The sequence below is a fragment of the Maniola hyperantus genome, chromosome 6, assembly GCF_902806685.2.
Source record: "Maniola hyperantus chromosome 6, iAphHyp1.2, whole genome shotgun sequence".
NCBI classification, from domain to species: Eukaryota; Metazoa; Arthropoda; class Insecta; order Lepidoptera; family Nymphalidae; genus Maniola; species Maniola hyperantus.
Genome location: NC_048541.1, coordinates 9,566,500 through 9,586,867, shown reverse-complemented (window position 1 = coordinate 9,586,867; position 20,368 = coordinate 9,566,500). Strand labels below are relative to the sequence as shown.

Here is a 20,368-nt window from a genome sequence, read left to right as displayed (position 1 = left end):
ATTAACGCTTAAATACAAATTACTGGTGTCAGTAAGTGAGAAATCGGTATATATTTAACTACTCACCCGCCATACAACTTTATTACTAGATAAGGCCGTAACTTACGTGTTTTTTCAATCGCCAGATACAGATTTAATCAAACTGAGGTTTTGACAGATTTCCTATACAAAAGCTGTCAAAACCTCAAATTTGTTCTTTACGATAAAATCAGCCCTTCGACAGATAGATACTTATAATATCTGCAATGCAACAAGATGCATGTTGAGGCAAATCATTCTATGACCACTCTAGTGAACAAACATGTGTTATGTTGTGGTATTTGTCGTATGGTTCTGAGCTTTGTTCGATTATTCCTCTTGGATACGAGTGGAAGGGTCTCCGGTTGGGAACAGTAGAGGACACTACGGCGTGCGTTACTGGTCGTGCAAGCGGGCAGGCGAGGCGCACCTGCGGTCCTCGACGGGCGGAGGCGCGAGCGCGGCCGCATCGAGGCGCGCGGGGAAGGCGCGGTAGTAGGCGGCACGGTGCGGAAGGCGCTCGCCCGGCGCACCCACCTCCACCTCGCAGGCCCACGCACCCGCCGCGCCCGCGCCGCCCGCCCACACGCTGTACCCACGCGCCGCCAGCCCGCCCTCGCCCAGCCGGCCCCTGGAACAACACTCCGACTTGTTCACGAGTCACGCATGCTGTCCTAGCACAATCCGCGAAATGAAGTTAGTATAGCACTCTGTTTGTTACATAATCCCATACAAATAATAGAGCAAAAATATCAATGTGTCCTTCGGAGTCCCGGGGCGGCATTAATAGAGGAGGCCCCCGTTGTCTGTTTGTTTCGTAAAGTGGTGGTAATTACGAAGCGACGTCTTCAGGGGCAGATGTTATGCGCCTCACGATATTCACCACTTCTCCTTCTATAGCTCGATATACTCATGCAAGGGACCACCCACAGCAGACTTAATTTGGCCGTTCCATCGCATGGGCGACCAAATTAAGTTAATTATCTCAAGGTTTGGAGGTCCTTTAAACCTGAGGCCCGGGGCGAATCGCTCCCTTCGCCCCACCTTAGTTCGCCACTTACCAAATGCCTTGTTAAATCAAGGTGCATACAAACTATAGTCCGCAACAGGTTGAGATGGCAATCGGGATCTGAGGCGGGGGGACGCCCCGCACACTCCCACGTCACCCGCGCTCGCCTGCACCGGGTTAGCGCGGGGGCTGTGCGGGTGTGCGGCGCGTTCCCTCCCCGATTGCCATTTCAATCTGTCACGTACTATACATGCAAACAAAAACACTTACCGCACAGCTCTTATCCTATGTTCGAAGACTTGCAGGTTAGCGTCATACTCGCCCCAGTTAGCCATTATCTTGTTGTCTACGAGCGTTGCGAACATCTGCGTTTCGAGGAAGCGCGACAGGAACGGTCTGTGTCGCTGCGGCTGGTCAGACAGAAAGGACGCTTTGTCGAAGTTCACCATTGATTCACGCGCCGATAACCAGGAGTCACGGTCCTAGTGAACGAAACAATGAGAAACTTTATTAAACGCGACAGAACGTCTGTGTCGCTGCGGCTGGTCAGACAAAAAGGACGCTTTGTCGAAGTTCACCATTGATTCACGCGCCGATAACCAGGAGTCACGGTCCTAGTGAACGAAACAATGAGAAACTTTATTAAACGCGACAGAACGTCTGTGTCGCTGCGGCTGGTCAGACAAAAAGGACGCTTTGTCGAAGTTCACCATTGATTCACGCGCCGATAACCAGGAGTCACGGTCCTAGTGAACGAAACAATGAGAAACTTTATTAAACGCGACAGAACGTCTGTGTCGCTGCGGCTGGTCAGACAAAAAGGACGCTTTGTCGAAGTTCACCATTGATTCACGCGCCGATAACCAGGAGTCACGGTCCTAGTGAACGAAACAATGAGAAACTTTATTAAACGCGACAGAACGTCTGTGTCGCTGCGGCTGGTCAGACAAAAAGGACGCTTTGTCGAAGTTCACCATTGATTCACGCGCCGATAACCAGGAGTCACGGTCCTAGTGAACGAAACAATGAGAAACTTTATTAAACGCGACAGAACGTCTGTGTCGCTGCGGCTGGTCCGACAGAGAGAACGCTTTGTAGAAGTTCACTATTGACTCACGCGCCGATAACCCAGAGTCACGGTCCTTGTGAACGAAACCATAAGAAACTTTATTAAACGCGACAGAACATCTGTCGCTTCGGCTGGTCCGACAGAAAGGACGCTTTGTCGAAGTACACCATTGATTCACGCGCCGATAAACAGAAGTCACGGTCCTTGTGAACGAAACAATAAGAAACTTTATTTTTCAACAATAAAGCCGCGTTTCGATTATGGAATTTCCTTTTTTGAAAACGACAAATTGTAATAATAATTCAAAATTCTATTTAGCCCAATTTATAGGACTATTGAAGTTTTACCTGATCCGGCATAATGACGAAGTTTTCGTACATCAGAAACATGTGAACAAATCTGTTGAGGAATGTTTCTCTTATGGCAATATTGAAGCGTATGTCTTCATTGTACTGCTCCTCATCGTTGAGCACTTTCTTCTTTGCTGTTGGCATCACTGTATCCGCGTCTACATCGTCTATGTTCACACCTGCAATAAACAAAATCTTTTATGTATCACAGAAATTGAAATTTCTCCATGGTCGCTGCAAGGCGAGCGTGAGAGCACGCTATTGCAATCAACATTTACGGGAGGGACACACCGAAGAGCGAGATGCATGAGGTGTGAACAATGCGAATCACCGTTTGGTATTACGTAAATTTTTTGTTAATCTAATTAATGGTTTTTAACTAAACACATTTGAAAATATTATTAAGTAAAGTTTGCTATAAAACCAATAGTTATTCATGTGACGAATATTACCTGTGCGTTTGGCAATATCCACAATGCGTTGCAGCACGTCGAGGCGGCGCGGCGAGCCAGGCGGCGACGCGTTGAGCGGCCGACTCTCGTCGCACTCCAGTACGTCTTGCAACGAGTGCTTGCGACGGAGACTGCCTTTCGTAACGAATATTACCTGTGCGTTTGACAATATCCACGATGCGTTGCAGCGCGTCGAGGCGGCGAGGCGCGCGGCGCGGCGAGCCGGGCGGCGACGCGTTGAGCGGCCGATTCTCGTCCCACTCCAACACGTCGTGGAACGAGTGCTTGCGACGGAGACCGCCTGTCGTAACAATTATTTATTGAAATGAAAACTTTAAGCGCGTTGGGCATTTTTGGGATCGATAAAAACTTCAAGAGCGGGGATACACTTAGGTCTTGTCCCGGTATATATCATTTGCCCGATCCGATCATCGTATCCATAACACCAACAAGTATGATTGCATATATTATAGGTAATATGTGGACTGCTGATGAATTGATGATAAGCCGCTCTGATACAATATGCTATACGGTCTTCTCCACGTGTAGCCGCTTCTTGTCCGATCATCAAAGGAGATACGGATACCATTTGATTGAGAGCTGACACAGAACTGGACAACTTGATACTCAAACATGATGATACGAAGTAAACTGAAAGACGTCCACAATGAGATACGAATCTTGATACGGTAATCGGGTCGGGCAAATGATACAAGTTTGCCTCCCGATTGTATAACAAAAACGTATTTATCGCAATCGAATAGCAAATTCTGCTCCTGGATTGGTTGAATTCGCTGTTCATATTTTTTCACAGCCAATCAAGGAGCAGAATTTCTTCTTCTTCTTCGCTCTGGGCTGGTTTCCGCACTTAAACGTTTCCGTCTGTTGTGCGTGCATTGCCCCTCCCCGCCGAAGTCTTCACTCCAGCCATCCAAGCTCGCTCCAGAAGCCAAACAGACCGCCCAGGTTGCCGAGGGCTTCATGGAGTGAGGTCGGGGAACCTAAATGGCGCTCGCGTTGATCTGCTACGCCCGTAGCAGAATTTGCTACCGATAACAATGAATACGTTTTTCTTACACAATCTTCCTGGTCCCGGCATTATGTTATGACTAGTTTATAATCGCGACTTCGCAGCTTCGTTCGCGTGGAACACACCACACAAATTTCAAACCTATTTCACGTCCCTTAGGGGTTGAATTTATAAAAATCCTTTCTTAGTGGATGTCCACGTCATAATAGCTATCTGCATGCCAAATTCCAGCCCGATCCATCCAGTGGTTTGAGCTGTGCGTTGATAGATCAGTCAGTCAGCCTTTCCTTATATTTATATAGAACACATATATAAAAATAACTAAAATACAGTTTTTCAATGTAAAATCGTAATATTGTTCAAGTTATTATACTTAGGCCAAAACAACTAAATTACCTGAGGGCAAAGTACAACTGCTGCTCATTCCATCATTAATGTTATGTTTGTATGACGATCCGTTTAGTGCTACCCCTAGTTTCGTCGGTTCAGTCTCCGGCCTTTGTATCTATGGATTTAACAAATATTAATTTGTTTTTCCTCAAGCGCCATTTTAACTTTTTGTGTAAAATTTCATGTCAAAAGTACGATTTTAGTCCCTATTTTAAAGGTGAACTGTACTTTTGACATGACAGTTGACCCATAGAGTTAAAATGGCGCGTGAGGAGTCATTTTGTACAGACTATACATGTATTTCAATGTTAAAATAACAACACACTGGTGTTTGGTACTGAGTCTGCAGGCAACTAAATTTTAGAGTATTCAACTAGAACCCAAAACCGTAAAACCAGTTTTAAAAAAAGGGTATACACATCTTTTTCTTAACAATATAATAAGAAAAGGACAGAAAAATGACTAAATTGAATTCAATTTAGTCCTGAAAATTCTCGTGACTTTAGGTGCCAGTCGTGAACCTATTGTTTAAATTTGTAGACTGCACTAAAATCCATATCCATACTAACATTATAAATGCGAAAGTATGTCTGTCTGTCTGTCTGCTAGCTTTTCACGGCCCATCCGTTTAACCGATTTTGATGAAATTTGGTATAGAGATAGCTTACATCCCGGGGAAGGACATAGGCCCATACTTTTGACCCCGGAAAATTAAAGAGTTCCCACTGGATTTTTAAAAACCAAAATCCACGCGGACGAAGTCGCGGGCATCATCTAGTTTAATATAAATCTGAAAATCATTTTCCATACTTTTTAGCAATAATAAAAAGAAGAAGCAGATACTCTAAATTTGTTTTAGAGAAATCACCACCACTATTCCACATAAAACTCAAAATTATTTTAATCGAATAGGTATAATTCTACAAGTCTTCCTTTGAACCATCCATTTTTTTTTTATGAAACCTATTTTTGTCAACTTAAAACTAAAGCAATGGCCAGTGAAGGTTTCACATGCAGCCTACGGGGTGATTCACTAACTCAGTGTTCAATGATGAATGATATCCTTTGAGCTCATAAGACATTTATTCTTAATCCATTGAAGGATTTCTGTGAAAAATCATTTTAATATCTTATATCACTCAGTGAAGCAGCAATGTAGAACCAACCAAAGTCAAATGAGCTTGGTAGCTATCATTTATCACACACCTATTTACACACCTAGTTTCTCCTTTCACCAAAGGTTGCCTGGTAGAGATTGCTGTGAGCAATAAGGCCGCCTTTGCATACAATTATTTTCTAGCTTTAGTTTCTTTGTTTTTTGTCATGCTATGTAATATTTTTGTATGCAATAAAGTATTTCTATCTATCTATCTATCTATTTATCCTGGGACACTGAGTTAGCAAATCAGCATGCTCGTCAAAGAAGCCCACAATAAACCCAAAAAAATTACCTGATGCTTGTCTAAAACATGATTGAGCTCTTCAATGAAAGGTGTCCTATGCGGCAGTATTGGCAGTTCCTCGGGGAGTTGTATGTCAGGCTTGTCGATGTCGACCAGACATAGAGCAGCCTCAGAACCTAAAGCGATATTCCTTGGACCATTGCTTCCGATGGTAATGGCTACGCTGTCAGCGTGAAGGCCTGTTAAAAGCAAACATTTTAAAGAAAAAATATTCACGCCCTTTTTGAAATCAATTAATATTATTCGTAACTAGCTGCCCCGGCGAACTGCGTACCGCCTAACAGTCGATTATTTTTCAGGATTTTTTTTTAATTTTTCTCTCCGTAAGAACCATCCTCGTACTTCAAGGAATATTATAAAAAAAGAATTAGCGAAATCGGTTCAGCTGTCCTCGAGATTCGCGATCAGCAACATTCACAAGAGAAAGAAGAGTGAAAGTAAATAGCCGCCAAACAGAGCAGCCGTTTTAAGGCAGCCATTTTTTATCAAAGTGTTATAAAGTACCAAGTAGTCATTATCATAAATTAAAAGGTCTCTTTTTACTCATTTCCAAAGCTACTAAATTCTAATACGGCTTATTTATTTTTAATTTAATTGTTATACTCTCACAGGGCCACATCGTTTATTAGTCTGAGAGGAGACCCGTGCTTAGTAGTAGTGGGCCGGCAATGGGTTGGTCATAATAAAAAATACATTACCCATAACAAATGGGACAGGAGCATCCAAGAAGTGATATAGGGGCGATGGCAAGATGGGCACATACACGTGTGCCCACGAGAACGGCAGCAGAAGCGACACAATGCATTCAGCGACTGACATAAGTTTGTTGAAATCTGAAATTGGTACAGAGTTTTAACAAATTCTATTTGGGATAGATTTAGGCCAAAATTAAATTTTAATCACAACAAATGCATTGTTTAGAATGGTTTTTATTTAAATGAAAATAAAAAGACTACATACCACTAGATCGCAATAGAACCTGATGCTCTAGTAGCACACAAGTAAACAGTTGGACTACACATTCAACACCTAAAGTAGTAAACATCACACGTAGAGGATAATCTAACAGAGGTAACTCCTCGGGAGGATTTGGCATTCTTATCACCTGCAAAAAAATTAAAAGTATTATAAACATACCTTTTTGTTTATTTTTAATCAGATACAATTTAGCCCTTGACTGCAGCCTCACCTGGTCTAAGATGGAAGCGGGCTAACCTGGAAGGGGTATGGCAATTTTTATTAAACCCATGCCCCTTTGGTTTCTACAAGGCATCGTACCGGGATGCTAAATCGCACAGCGGCACAGCTTTGCTGGTAGGGTGGTAAGTGGTAACTAGCCACGGCCGAAGCCACCCACCAGGCCAGACCAGAAATTTAGAAATTATAAAATTCCAAACCCCTGCCAGAATCGAACCCGGGACCTCCCACTAATAAGACCATAGTGCTTACCACTGCGCTAGGGAGGTCGTCGAATACCTAATAGGTACATTTTGTTGTGCAAAAAAATTGAAATTATTGAATTATAGATTAAAGAAATAATAGATACTTTTTTGCCAAATATTCACATTCGCGGTATCAAAGATTGGAATGATTAAGTATCGCTTCAGCCACCTGCGCTTGTGTATATAAAATCATGTAAGTAGCCATATAAAATCGATTCATTTATGAATAAAACAATCAGATGTAAAGTGTGTTTTTTTCTATTATTCAGTTGAAGACTGGTCTAAAAGTTTTAAATCAAAACTGTCTTTCGTTCTTATGTAAGAACTGTGAGAACCGGGTGAAATTGCAGAACTATGACCTAAAGGGACATTAAACGAGCTGGAATTAGATTTTTCCATGAACATGTTTCCTGGACATGGTTCCTTTAGACAAAGGAACCTTTCCATGTTCTATCCATTCCAGGACATTATTTGCGCATCTCTAATTAACATAACCCAGTTTATATCAATAACTAGCTAATGCCCACATCTACAACCACATGGATTTAGTTTTTTAAAATTCTCTTTGGGAAAAGGGAACTCTTTGATTTTCCTGGATAAAAAGTAGCCTATGACCTATGTCACTCTCCAGGTCTTTAACAATATCCAAGCAGAAAATCAAGTCAATCCATTGATTTGGTACCGCGTGATTGAAGGACAAATCAGCAAACAAACACACTTCCGCATTTATGATATAGGTAATGATTATAACTTACAACTGGGATAGGATCAAGATGTGGTTCAGATGGCGGTACATAAAGACGTAAGGCCTGGCCGGGCAATGGCACTGGTACTTCATATAAAAGATTGTAGACGTAGGATTCCGGACTAAGGCCTGGACCAGGTTGTCTGGGTAATGACCTGAAAGTAAAACTTCCTTTTAAAATGTACATTATAAACTTAAATCTAGTGTTTTGGCAGAAACGCTTCATTAGTTGATGCTTGCTCACTATTGTGTTGCGATAAGAATACCATAAATTCAGCAAATCATAACGATTGTGTATGTAATAATTATTGATGCACTTTTCCCTCAATCAAGCTTTCCAAATGTTTGTTCAATCTATCCTTGAACTGTTTAACACAGTTTTACATAACCACATAGCATTGCAAATAATTTATAGCAGGCGTTTCTTATTGTGATATTTACATTTATATGAACAGTTATGATCCGTTGTTCACCAAAGAGACTTGTATGGACCAACTAACTTCTGAAGTTGCAACAGCTAATTTCTAAAGTTAGTCTTGTATTTGCCCCAATATATTATACCTAAGTCTAGACAAGGTCGTATAATTATTTTATTGTTCTTTTTGCACATAATTATGTATCTTGACAAGAAATTAATTTAACATATTAATTATTTGACCCCTTTTTGTAGTGATAGTCTTCCGTATATTGAATGCAATTCTGAATTGCAAAAGTACAGATAAAGAATTGTGGGCAAAGGTACGTGGGCCAGCAACACATTGCTAATGTATCTCCACAATCTCCCTCTCATGATCTCCCTCATATTGACATAGTCACAAAGTTGTCAATCATCCCCATTTCTCTATGTAATGTAGTGTTACTGTTTATGGTGTGACAATGGGGCTGATTCACTTGTACACAACCTCAACTAAATTAACAGGTCTAAATCTAGTGCTATCCCTTTCCGCAAGCAACATTATATATTATTACTAGCTGATGCCCGCGACTTCGTCCGTGTGGAATTAGATTTTTAAAATCCCGTGGGAGCTCTTTAATTTTACGGGATAAAAAGTAGCCTATGTCCTTCCCCGGGATGCAAGCTATGTCTGTACCAAATTTCGTCAAAATCGGTTGAACGGTTGAGCCGTGAAAAGCTAGCAGACAGACAGACACACTTTCGCATTAATAATATTAGTATGGATTGCAAAGGGATAGCAATAGATTTAGAAGTGTCATTTTAGTATTGTTTAGAGACTGTGTACAACGGAATTAGCCACATTATGGCACCAATTCAAACTATATTAAAGTTACTCATGTCATGTCCAATCTGTCCAGCGGTATGTAAAAGTAATTTAAGTTAGTCAAGATTGTTTACTATACATACCTAAATAAATTTTCTAAGAATAATTGTGCTACCCTGACATAAGGGTATTGGCATATAAGTGCTATACTTTTGGCTACATAGAGTTTATCTTTGGTTATATCATAATAAGTGAGGGCTGCACCCGAGTGCGGAGCTAGTTTGAAGGATCTTGGTAATGAGCGGGAACTTTCCTTTCCTGATCCCTTTCTGTGCCCGGGGGGAGTTTGCCCACTGGAAAGTTCAGTGATATACATTGCCTGCAATGAAAACAAATTAGTTTCATGTAACAATTAAAGGAATTCCTTTTTGCAATAACTATATTTTGAACTTAATTAAATATTTAACCTGACTTACCTGCAATGTATGCATAGCACTGCAAATGTTTCTGTTTCTAACTTCTTCATAAAATATAAGACTGTATCCATAATATCTAGATGCATTTTCTCTAGTTACTACAAAACTGTGAAACTTTGGCTCTAATGGATGTTTTTGAGTCTTAAATTGAAGACCAGCTGGGAGACAAAGCTGTAGACAGAATGATTCAACAGATGGTCAATTGACTTTTTTATTAAATGTGAATATTAGAGCAGTAAAAAATATGTTACAATAACTTACCATACAAACTGCATGCTCATCAAATGGATTGCTATGAACATTATCTGGATAATGAGCTAAAACTTTTCCTTTATACGAACGGTCAAGGGGAGAGACGTGTAAGTTGTCACCTAAAATAATATATAAAATTACCGCTTATGAGTCCATGTCAAATCGACTTACAACAAAGAAAATTTTATACAAGTATTTACCACTAAGCCTATCAGCTTCTAGTCCTGAATCAAAGTCCAGGCCACATATTATGAAATAATCTGCAAATCGACATCCTACGGATAAATCCGAGACAGACATATTCATATCGACCCGTTATTTATTATTTGAGACACTTTCTCTTCCAGTTAGAGATTCCCAGGTTTGTCTCAGCATTGTTTACTCGTTCGTAGTTTGCAATCAAAATTAGATTGCATCATGGAATTCATAGTGCAATATCAATATTTGCCTTATGCAAATATAATTTAAGTAAAGGCTATTTATTTATAAGATTTAACACATTTTCAAAAAATTGATGCACCACAAATTGATTCTGATTCCGGACATAATCACCGGACATAATGATCATAATGCATAGAAAAATACTAGAAACTAGAAATGTCAATGTCATGTCATTGAACATAGCATAGGTAGCACAATCTATGGGTAGCACATTGTAGACGACCACGAATGTAGCCGACATATCTGTGGGCTACAATGTGCTACCCATAGATTGTGCTACCTATGCTATGTCCCACAGATATGCCCAGATATGCAACTAGTGTGGCCCCCTCGGTCCCTCTCGCTCAAGCAGAGGTACTTGTGAAATGTTATTCCGTCTATTTTACGTTCACTTCGGCTATTGTAGCCTAGTATACTGGAACCCACCATTGCACAACTTCAAAAACAAAAAACAACAAAACGAATCAATTATTTATTTACAATACTTGAGTCAACATAACCTCACTTCACGTTGTTTGCCAAAACCTCACGTACAAATACATTTTGGCACACAAAAAAAAGGCCACGGTGATAAGGACAAAACATAATCATTTGTCACGTTCTAATAAGAGTTTAAATGCATTTAGCTATCTCGCTCTAATAGTCCTTGATCTGAGTTGTAGCCACATAGCACACAGCATAGGGACATAGTCATAGAAAACAAGGTATCGAAATATGTAGGTACAGTGCGACAAGGTTATCTTGGCGCGTGGAGAATATCGGAACTAACGTTGGCAAGTGGCAACATTATTATTGAGATTGAGTTGGACACAGAGTACATTATTGGAGTTGAATGTTGATAGGTTCTTGGATTTAGATCTGTGCTTGGCTTGATAATTTTTATTTTTCTGGTCGGTGGATTTGTTGATAAAATTGAAATATTTTATAGTGTTAATTACTATTTCATTCGAAATAATTTTCTAATCAAATATTTGTGTTGATCTTGGTTCGTAAAATATTTCTAATTCTATGGTACTATTCAGTATTCAGTGTTTTTAGTGAAACGTTCAAGTTGACTGATATTTCGTTTCTTTTGAAGATTGTTTAAAACCCAAAAGGTAATTCAATACACATTTTGATAAAGATTTGAAACTTTAATAAAACATAATTGATTGATGTCTATTGTATTTTAAAAACTTGTTTTTTGAGTGTATGTAAACATGTATGTTATAATTTAACAAATTTAGTTAAAGTAGTGGTTTTCTAAATAATTTTTAATTTTCTAAAAATTGGTTATAAGTAGCATTATGTGTTAAATAAAGTGTTATCTTCATCTTCTTTGATCAAAGATATTTTTTTTTCAGAATGCTTAGAGGAAAAGTGCAACACCTATTTCACTGTACCTTTTTTATATCATTTATATTTTTATTTTTGGTATTTGCGGGCGCCATCAATCTGGATGACAAAGAAAAACCATATATAGATCCTTGGGAAACCTATGGCATCTATGGAACACTAACATTATACACATTAAGGCTCTTAACATTACTTACTATACCTCAAGTCCTCTGTAATTTTGGTGGACTAACATTATTTAATGCATTCCCAGGAAAAATTAAATTAAAAGGATCTCCGCTTCTTTCACCATTTATTTGTGTAAGAGTTGTAACTAGAGGTGATTTTCCCAAGTTAGTAAAGGACAATGTAACCAAAAATATGAATACATGTTTGGAAGTTGGCATGGAGAACTTTATGATAGAGGTCGTGACAGATAAGGCTATAAACCTGCCTAAGCATAGAAGAGTGAGAGAGGTAGTTGTGCCAGCTGAGTACAAAACTAAAACTGGTGCACTGTTCAAGTCAAGAGCACTACAATACTGCTTGGAAGATACAGTTAATATACTGGCAGATACAGATTGGATTGTACACTTGGATGAAGAAACATTGTTGACAGAGAACTCAGTTCGTGGTATAATAAACTTTGTACTAGATGGCCAACATCAATTTGGGCAAGGTCTCATCACTTATGCCAATGATCATATTGTCAATTGGCTTACAACCTTGGCTGATAGTTTCCGTGTAGCTGATGATATGGGGAAGCTCAGATTTCAATTTTACATATTTCACAAGCCACTGTTTAGTTGGAAAGGGTCCTATGTGGTTACTCAAGTAAGTTTTGATTATAATATATTTATTTTATTACGATGATTAAAATAAAGTAATAGAGATAGTAGAAGTAAAGATTAAAGTAAATACCATCACTGTTGTATTTTTAGGCCAATTACTTCGGCAAAAGTACCCACACATTAACATAATGAGTACATATATTTTAAAAATTTAATTTAATGATTTTTCAGAAATTTTATGATCAAAATATTTGTTGTTGCGTTTTTTATTCGCTATCCTGTAGATATTTCGAAAAATTCAGCCTTATTTCTTGTCTATCTTAAAATTTTCAGCATTGTAGGTCCAAGGATTTGGGCTGGGTTGAGAGATTTGATGAGTCAGTCATTAGTTATCTTTCTGTAATAATATATGTATTGATTTTGAAGTTAATTTAAAAATATCTTTGTAGGTGTCTGCAGAAAAGAAAGTATCATTTGACAATGGTCTGGACGGCTCAGTTGCAGAAGACTGTTACTTTGCAATGAAAGCTTATGTGCAAGGTTACACATTCAATTTTATTGAAGGAGAAATGTGGGAAAAATCCCCATTTACACTGTGGGATTTTATGCAGCAAAGAAAGCGGTGGCTTCAAGGTATTCTTTTGGTTGTACATTCTAAAGAGATTCCTGTTGTTAATAAGGTTTTTCTAGCGATATCTTGTTACTCATGGGTCACACTGCCATTCTCTACCAGCAACATTTTACTCGCAGCTTTTTGCCCTATACCTTGTCCGCATTTTTTAGATTTAACATGTGGGTTTATAGGTGCTGTAAATATTTATATGTATATATTTGGTGTTATCAAATCATTTCCTATACATAGATTTGGCCCTCTCAAGTTCTTTATGTTTGTTGGGGGTGCATTAGCAACCATCCCATTTAATATTGTAATTGAAAATATTGCAGTGGTATGGGGTGTATTAGGCAAGAAGCACAAATTTTACATTGTAAATAAAGAAGTTAAGATTCCAACAACAGTATGATTATTTTTAATAGTTTAGAAGCAAAAACACAAAGAAATTATTATTTGTATGTACATTGCACAAATTACTTAATGATTAGAATTTTATGTGTCGAGTGTTGAATTGTTGATGTATGTTGAGTGTATTATGTTGTGATTTCTTTTTATATATTATGTGATTGAACAATTTAAAACATGAACAAGAAGTGATCAATCACATGTTCTTTGTTACCAAAGACTTAAAGTAATATTTTTTAGTTATGCCTAATGACCATCCTTTAAATTGTTGTTTATTTTATATACTTATGTCTGGGAAAACGTTATTGTGTATTTTCCGTACTAATACTAAATTGAGACAATTGTATGTTTGGATGTTTAAAGAAGAGATATTTTTGATAGTTTGTTATTGTTGTTTCTTTCTTATATTTTTTAAGCAGGGCAGATTGCTTGTAGAGGGGTTTTAAGTTTTATCAGCAATGAATGTTACATAGTGGTAAAACACCCAAAGGCTACTAAATTAGCTGATTTTGAAAATCAATGTGAAAGTATTATAAGATAGCACAAAGTACATTATTAATTAATTTTTAATTACTTATGTAATAATTTAAATAGCTGTCAAAATGTCAGGTTAATGATTCAGCACAAGGCCGTCCTAGAGGTGGTGTATGCGATGCGATCGCATCGGGCGGCGGACGCTGTCATGAAGGGGGCGCCGAAACGGTCAACGATGCGCCCCCTTGGTCAATATGAATATTATAAACAAAATTGCGCTCGTATCGCTTGCGCTTTTTTCAATTTTGAACAACCGAGTGTATTGTAGTTACTATCTTATTTAGTACCTACTAATCAGTATGTATCAGTACAGTTGATTTCACGTTAAAAGCCTCTGGAAGACTGGATGTGTTTTTTTACGAGACACCAACTGTACCTACCATTTTATGTATTAAACTTTAAGGGCCTTTCCACAAAAAATTTTGACACGCGTTTAACGTTTATTTAAACCTGACAGATTTCCATACGAAAACTGTCAAAATATCATCTGTTAAATAGTTTCATATTTTTGTGTTAAGATGGCTATTGTTTAAGTTCTTTGAATTGCACAAATTATATTTTTTTTTGTGAAACAATCATGAGGTAACTTAAAAAAATCAATAACTTAAAACACTAACTGCAACTGATCTCACAAAGAACTGGCAGAAATTTTAGATAGAATAAAAAATGAGTCAAATAAGTACAATGTTCAAAATAAACGTAAGTACATAATGATGTAAAATTAGATAGTAATAATGTTTCGTGTAATAAAATGGACTAGGCCTCCCTATCATTTGAAATGTCACGGCTTTGTTTTCTTACATTAGAGCAGACTACAAGTCTACGAAATTGCAGTTGGGATGCAGTTGTTGTGCAGTTGATACAACTATAGTACGCGACAGGTCGAAATGACAATCGGGGAGGGAACGCCCCGCACACCCGCACATCCCCCGCGCTAACCTGGTGCGGGCGAGCGCGGGTGACGTGCGGGTGTGCGGGGCGTCTCCCCGCCTCTGACCCCGATTGCCATCTCGATCTGTTGCGGACTATACACCGCCACTGCAGCCGACCGACCTACTGCACAGTCCGCGTGCTTTTGGCGTACAATACAAATTCTAGTACGGGCAGTGTACTGCACGCTTACTGCGTTTCCGGTCGGCCTCGGCAGTTGCGATGCAGTTGCGGACGTGATAAAATTATCGAATTATCAATAATTTGATTGGTTTGCTTCACACATTTATGCTCCGTTTGAGTGCCTGTCCACTCTCTTACGCATAACCCAGCTCTAAGTAGAAAAGTTGATTTAATTATAACAAAATATTTTGTGTACTTACAATCTAAAAGTTAATGTAATATAGGTACTAGATGATGCCCGCGACTTCATCCGTGTAGATTTAGGTTTTTAAAATCCCGTGGGAACTCTTTGATTTTCCGGGATAAAAAGTAGCCTATGTCCTTTTCCGGGATGCAAGCTATCTCTGTACCAAAGTACAGAGATTTTGGTACGTTAAGATCGGTCGAACGGATGAGCCGTGAAAAACTAGACAGACGGACACTTTCGCATTTATTATATTAGTATGGATATGGATGAAGAGCTGGCCAACAAAACGGTGTAATTACACTTGTGACCAAAATACTGGAAATTGAGTCCAAAGTTCATGATTTTGATCATTGAATACAAACTTGAACTCATTTTCAAGCAGTACAGATTGGAACTGCTAAAATTAAGTTCGTAAAACGATATAATTACATTAAAGTGTTCAGTCTATTATTCAGTTTTTAGGGTTCCGTACCTCAAAAGGAAAAACGGAATCCTTATAGGATCACTTTGTTGTCTGTCTGTCTGTCTGTCTGTCTGTCCGTCTGTCTGTCAAGAAACCTACAGGGTACTTCCCGTTGACCTAGAATCATGAAATTTGGCAGGAAGGTGGGTCTTATAGCTGGCATTAGGGGAAAAAATCTGAAAACCGTGAATTTACGGTTACATCACACAAGAAAAATTTATTTGTGGTCATAAACTAATAATTAGTATTTTCAATTTTCGAAGTAAGATAACTATATCAAGTGGGGTATCATATGAAAGGTCTTCCTTTGCATTCTAAAACAGATTTTTATTTATTTTTATGCATCATAGTTTTTGAGTTATCATGCAAAATGTCGAAAAAATACGACTGAATTACGGAACTCGTTGCGCGAGCCTGACTCGCACTTGGCCGGTTTTTTTTGTTTCTGTAAAATTTGATTTCGTGCAATTACTGTTTTGTTCGCCAGCTCCTCATATCACGTGGTAACAACTGGTAGACTTCTGGAAGTGGAACTATCTTTATGATAATATTGGTACTGATTCTGAGCACAACTAAATTTAGAGTATTCGCATCGTCTTCTTACGAATGTAATATGAAAAGGACACACAATTCGACAACTTTAAATTTGGCTGTCAAACCTCGTGACTTTAACTGCCAGTCGCGAGCCTATTGTTTGTACACTAGAATTCAGTCTTTAAATGTAAAATTCATGTTCCGTCCCTTTTTAGCAATATTAAAAAGAAAAAGATGCAGATACTCTAAATTTAATTTAGAGAAAGACAACAGAATCGGCGCCATTTAATCTTTATTGATAGCGAAGCTTTACTAATTTTATAATTTAATTTTCCACACCTGTAGATTAGGTACAAGGAGGCCTTCGTCATTTTTTGTTAGTTAATCTAGACTTATAACGATCGATTTTCTTGCTTTTAAACATGCTGAAAGGCTGCCTGTCCACTGGTGCGGAGAAGAGAGGAGAGGAGCGGAGCTGTGCAAATATTAACCAATAGAAATGCCTAAAACTCCAGTTCCGCTTCAGAGGACAAGGATTTACGGACTACTTTAAAAAATACATTCGCGGGGAAGCGGAACCAATTGTCCGCTGCCAGTAGCTCAAATGACTCGTCGCGTGCTCGCATCCTTGCTCCGCGTATGGAAAAACAAAGTCCACAACTTCGCTTCGCATTACTTTCTCGCTCCGCTTCGCTACCTAGCTCCGCGTCTATGGACAGATACAGTCCGCAACTCTGCTCCGCACTGTGGCGAGCAGTTCATAGAGGCATAAAAGCACTGCTTACCCAAGTTGAAATAGCTTCGCCCGCATTTTTCATCACGACACTCAGTAAAAAGGTAACTTAACTGAGTAATGTCTACCCTAGCTTCGAATTATGTGCACGCCACTGGCTCCGCATCACTTTTTCGCTCCGCACCGCTACCCAGCTCCGCACCAGTGGACAGGCAGCCTTATGATCGACAGTATGATAATATGGTCAAATTAAAATTGTCATCATTAATGTACTTCGTTCTCGTAGAAATAAACTTATCAATGATATTATTATCAGAGATAATGTACGGTATTGTTAATCTTATAACAAACACTATTGACTAGTCATACTTAATTGTAATTTTAATATTTATACATAATTGTAATTTAAAGTAGAGCGAGATAGATCAGTGTTGTTAAGATTTCTATGTTCCCATGCCTACATGTAAGGTGATAGGTCAATTCAGGGATCAAAATATATGTCAATTGCTGCCCTTTGCGTTATGTGCTTATGTAATTACTTCAATCTACTGCCAGACGACACGTCCCCATTTTAGAATCGTAGGTACATAAGCGTTATCCTTGTAGCTAATTTAAAATGGCTGTTTGTATTTGTTTACATAGTTTGAAAAGGAAACATTTTTATTTTTAATTTTTGCATTGGTAATGATACCGCAAATATATTTTATGTTCAGCGAGATAAAGTGGTTAATTCTGTTGTATAGAGTTACTAAGTATGACAGGTCTACACTAAATTGATAGATCTAAATCTAGTGCTACCCTTTTCCGCAGGCAGAATTATGAAAGACCCTAGCACTAGATTTAACCTGTAAATTTACAATACGCGACAGGTCGAGATGGCGCCGGACGCGCCGGGTGAAGTGCGGATGTGCCCCCCCCCCCCCCCCCCCCTCATACATCGACTGCCTTCACGACCTGTCGCGTACCTACTGTAGTTTAGAGATAGCTAATTCTGGTTCTGGCTAATTCAGGGCACTGGCCCCGTAAAATATCATGTAACGATTAGATACAAAGTGATAATGATATGAATAAACAAATTGGCGGTTAAATTGGTACCTGAATGTGATACATAGGTAAGTATAGGTATCTATATCTTATTTTAGACTTGCGTACAGTGCGCGGCAGAAAGTAATGTACATCGACCTTTAGAAGGAGATAGCGGATTTGTAGAGCATTGTTTCTGTCGTTGACACCGACAAAACGTCATAGTATATAGGTATGAGTGACTGAGAAAAGGCTCTACAAAGCCGAAATGTCATTCTAAAGGCTGATGTACATTACTTTCTGCCGCGTACAGTTCCTTATAGTGCGCGCAGGACAATACGTAGTCCAATCTGAATTTGCAACATGGCGGTTTGCGCAGGTCATAGACTACGGATTGAATACAAAAACTTGGCTATGATCTGTATTCTGTAGGTCGATTCCGCAAAACCTGCATCAATCATTATAACAATCGCAATTGCTGAGATTGGCTGAATTTATGCTGTTCTTCTTGCAACAATGCAATGTAGCCAATAGTGAACGAGCGTTGACCAATCAGAGCCTCACGAGGTGATTGTGATCGCGACATTATAGCTGTCATTCTACCGCAATCTAGCTACTGTTTTTGTATAACGAGTAGTTATACGCCTCGTGTTCAGATTGGACTTGTTGTGCGTGCACTATATACGCTGGTTAATATGTACCTACTATTGAAATTGATAGTAAAATAATGCTTATAATATCGTCGTTATTAATGTGCGTGATTTTAATTGATTATTTATTGGTTATTCGGCACCTAATTATGATAGATAATTACTTGTACCTATCGAATAAAAGTGAATGCTAATTGCATGTAATTATTGCGTTTTTATTATATTTAACAAGCTGATGCCCGCGAATTTGTCCACGTGGAATTGTTTTTTGAATATCCCGTGCGAACTTTGATTTTCCAGGATAAAAAGTAGCCTATGTCACTCTCCAGGTCTTTATCTATACCCATGCAAAAATCACGTCAATCCGTTGCACCGTTGCGACGTGATTGAAGGATAAACAAACAAACCAACAAACAAATACACTTTTGGATTTATAATAAGGGTACCTACTGATTTGTACTAGCCGTGTTACAGCTAAATCGGAAGATAGTGAAATTGCAGTCCACTTGACTCACTTCAGCTCGGATTTTTCATGTAGGTACTAACCTACATTTGTCAAAGTCGAAGGCATCATTATGACTTTCCTCATTTTAATTTTTTTGTATGTCTGTTTATTCGCGCATCACTTAGATTTGGTTTTTAAATTCCATGGGAACTGATTTTCCGGGACAAAATTAGGTAGGTACTATGTCCGTCTCCCGCATGCAGGCTAGCGCTGTTATTCTTCAAAAAGTAAGTTTACCTTAAGTGGATTAATGATTTCAATGATGGAGAATGTTATCGTAATGTATTCAGACGTCATCAATTAATATTTTAAAGATGAAAAAACCAATTACTGGGGAACTACGTAGGTATGATTCTTATTCATTTCTTATTCGCTTGAGATATCCAAAGATTTTCCTTATGCTTGCTTCACAGTAAATGAGGTCATGGTGACAGAGCAATAATTTTAGGCTCTTGCATGTGGCTTGCTCCGTCTTGAATTAAAGAATCTAAAGTGACAGAGCTGGGCCTACAATTTTCTTTTGGTACTTATAAAAAGCCTAAGGGCCTTTGTGCACTCATCCGTATTCGGTTCGTATCCGTGGTTCTTCGAAGTGGCCGTCATACAAATACGTACTCATTCGATGCGTAGTTTTACAGAATCCGTGATTGACGGATGAGTGCACAAACGTCCTTACACTTACAATATACTACCCAACGCACTCGACAAACATGTACCAACCTAAAGTACGCGACAGGTCGAGATGGCGATCGGAATATGATGCGGGGGGAACACCCCACTTACCCGCTCTCGGCCGCACCTGGTTAGCGCGTGGGTTGTGCGGGCGTGCGAGGCGTCTCCACCCCGATTGCCATTTCGACCTGTCGCGTACTATAAAGGGCTACTTGGCGTAGGTATAACTACATTAACCAGCGCTGGCCGGCTTACCGACGTTTGCGAATTTTCATAGGTACAACCACAGACAACGGAAACAAGGTTATCTGTGGGTACAACCATCATTGATCTTGGCGCGAAAACATTGTTCAACTTCACATCACACCTCAACCGTGAACCGGCAATTGGTGAATGCATTGCTTGAATTCTTCTGAAGAAGAATTCAAGAAAGAATTACTCGTAGATATTCTTATTTCATACAACAATTTGCAT

General features: G+C 39.0%; 2 protein-coding genes across 3 annotated transcripts in view; one reads left to right on the top strand and one right to left on the bottom strand.

The window, feature by feature from the left end:
* pns (DENN domain containing pinstripe) overlaps positions 1-10,453 on the bottom strand; it is a 38,399-nt gene extending 27,946 nt beyond the window's left edge. For both annotated transcript variants that reach the window (XM_069499094.1, XM_034969621.2), the window contains exons 1-13: positions 10,117-10,453; positions 9,926-10,035; positions 9,665-9,835; positions 9,332-9,567; positions 7,979-8,123; positions 6,742-6,886; positions 6,480-6,614; positions 5,770-5,960; positions 4,325-4,433; positions 3,053-3,199; positions 2,444-2,625; positions 1,298-1,509; positions 449-649 (exon numbers count right to left, since the gene is read on the bottom strand). In XM_069499094.1, coding sequence (XP_069355195.1) covers positions 449-649; positions 1,298-1,509; positions 2,444-2,625; positions 3,053-3,199; positions 4,325-4,433; positions 5,770-5,960; positions 6,480-6,614; positions 6,742-6,886; positions 7,979-8,123; positions 9,332-9,567; positions 9,665-9,835; positions 9,926-10,035; positions 10,117-10,222 — 2,090 coding nt within the window. In that variant the 5' untranslated portion in view covers positions 10,223-10,453. The remainder of the gene's footprint in view (positions 1-448; positions 650-1,297; positions 1,510-2,443; positions 2,626-3,052; positions 3,200-4,324; positions 4,434-5,769; positions 5,961-6,479; positions 6,615-6,741; positions 6,887-7,978; positions 8,124-9,331; positions 9,568-9,664; positions 9,836-9,925; positions 10,036-10,116) is intronic.
* Positions 10,454-11,204: 751 nt separating this feature from the next.
* Positions 11,205-18,921, top strand: egh (beta-1,4-mannosyltransferase egh). Its single transcript, XM_034969620.2, has 3 exons — positions 11,205-11,454; positions 11,701-12,505; positions 12,912-18,921. The coding sequence occupies exons 2-3, from the start codon at positions 11,702-11,704 to the stop codon at positions 13,482-13,484; spliced, it is 1,377 nt and encodes a 458-aa protein (XP_034825511.1). The 5' UTR covers positions 11,205-11,454; position 11,701; the 3' UTR covers positions 13,485-18,921.
* Positions 18,922-20,368: the final 1,447 nt, after the last annotated feature.

What these genes read in the sequence shown, in the direction of transcription:
- egh (XM_034969620.2), top strand. Translation starts at nt 11,702, where the DNA reads ATGCTTAGAGGAAAAGTGCAACACCTATTTCACTGTACCTTTTTTATA. An exon ending in GGTCCTATGTGGTTACTCAA is followed by an intron (nt 12,506 to 12,911) that starts GTAAGTTTTGAT and finishes ATATCTTTGTAG; the next exon opens with GTGTCTGCAGAAAAGAAAGT.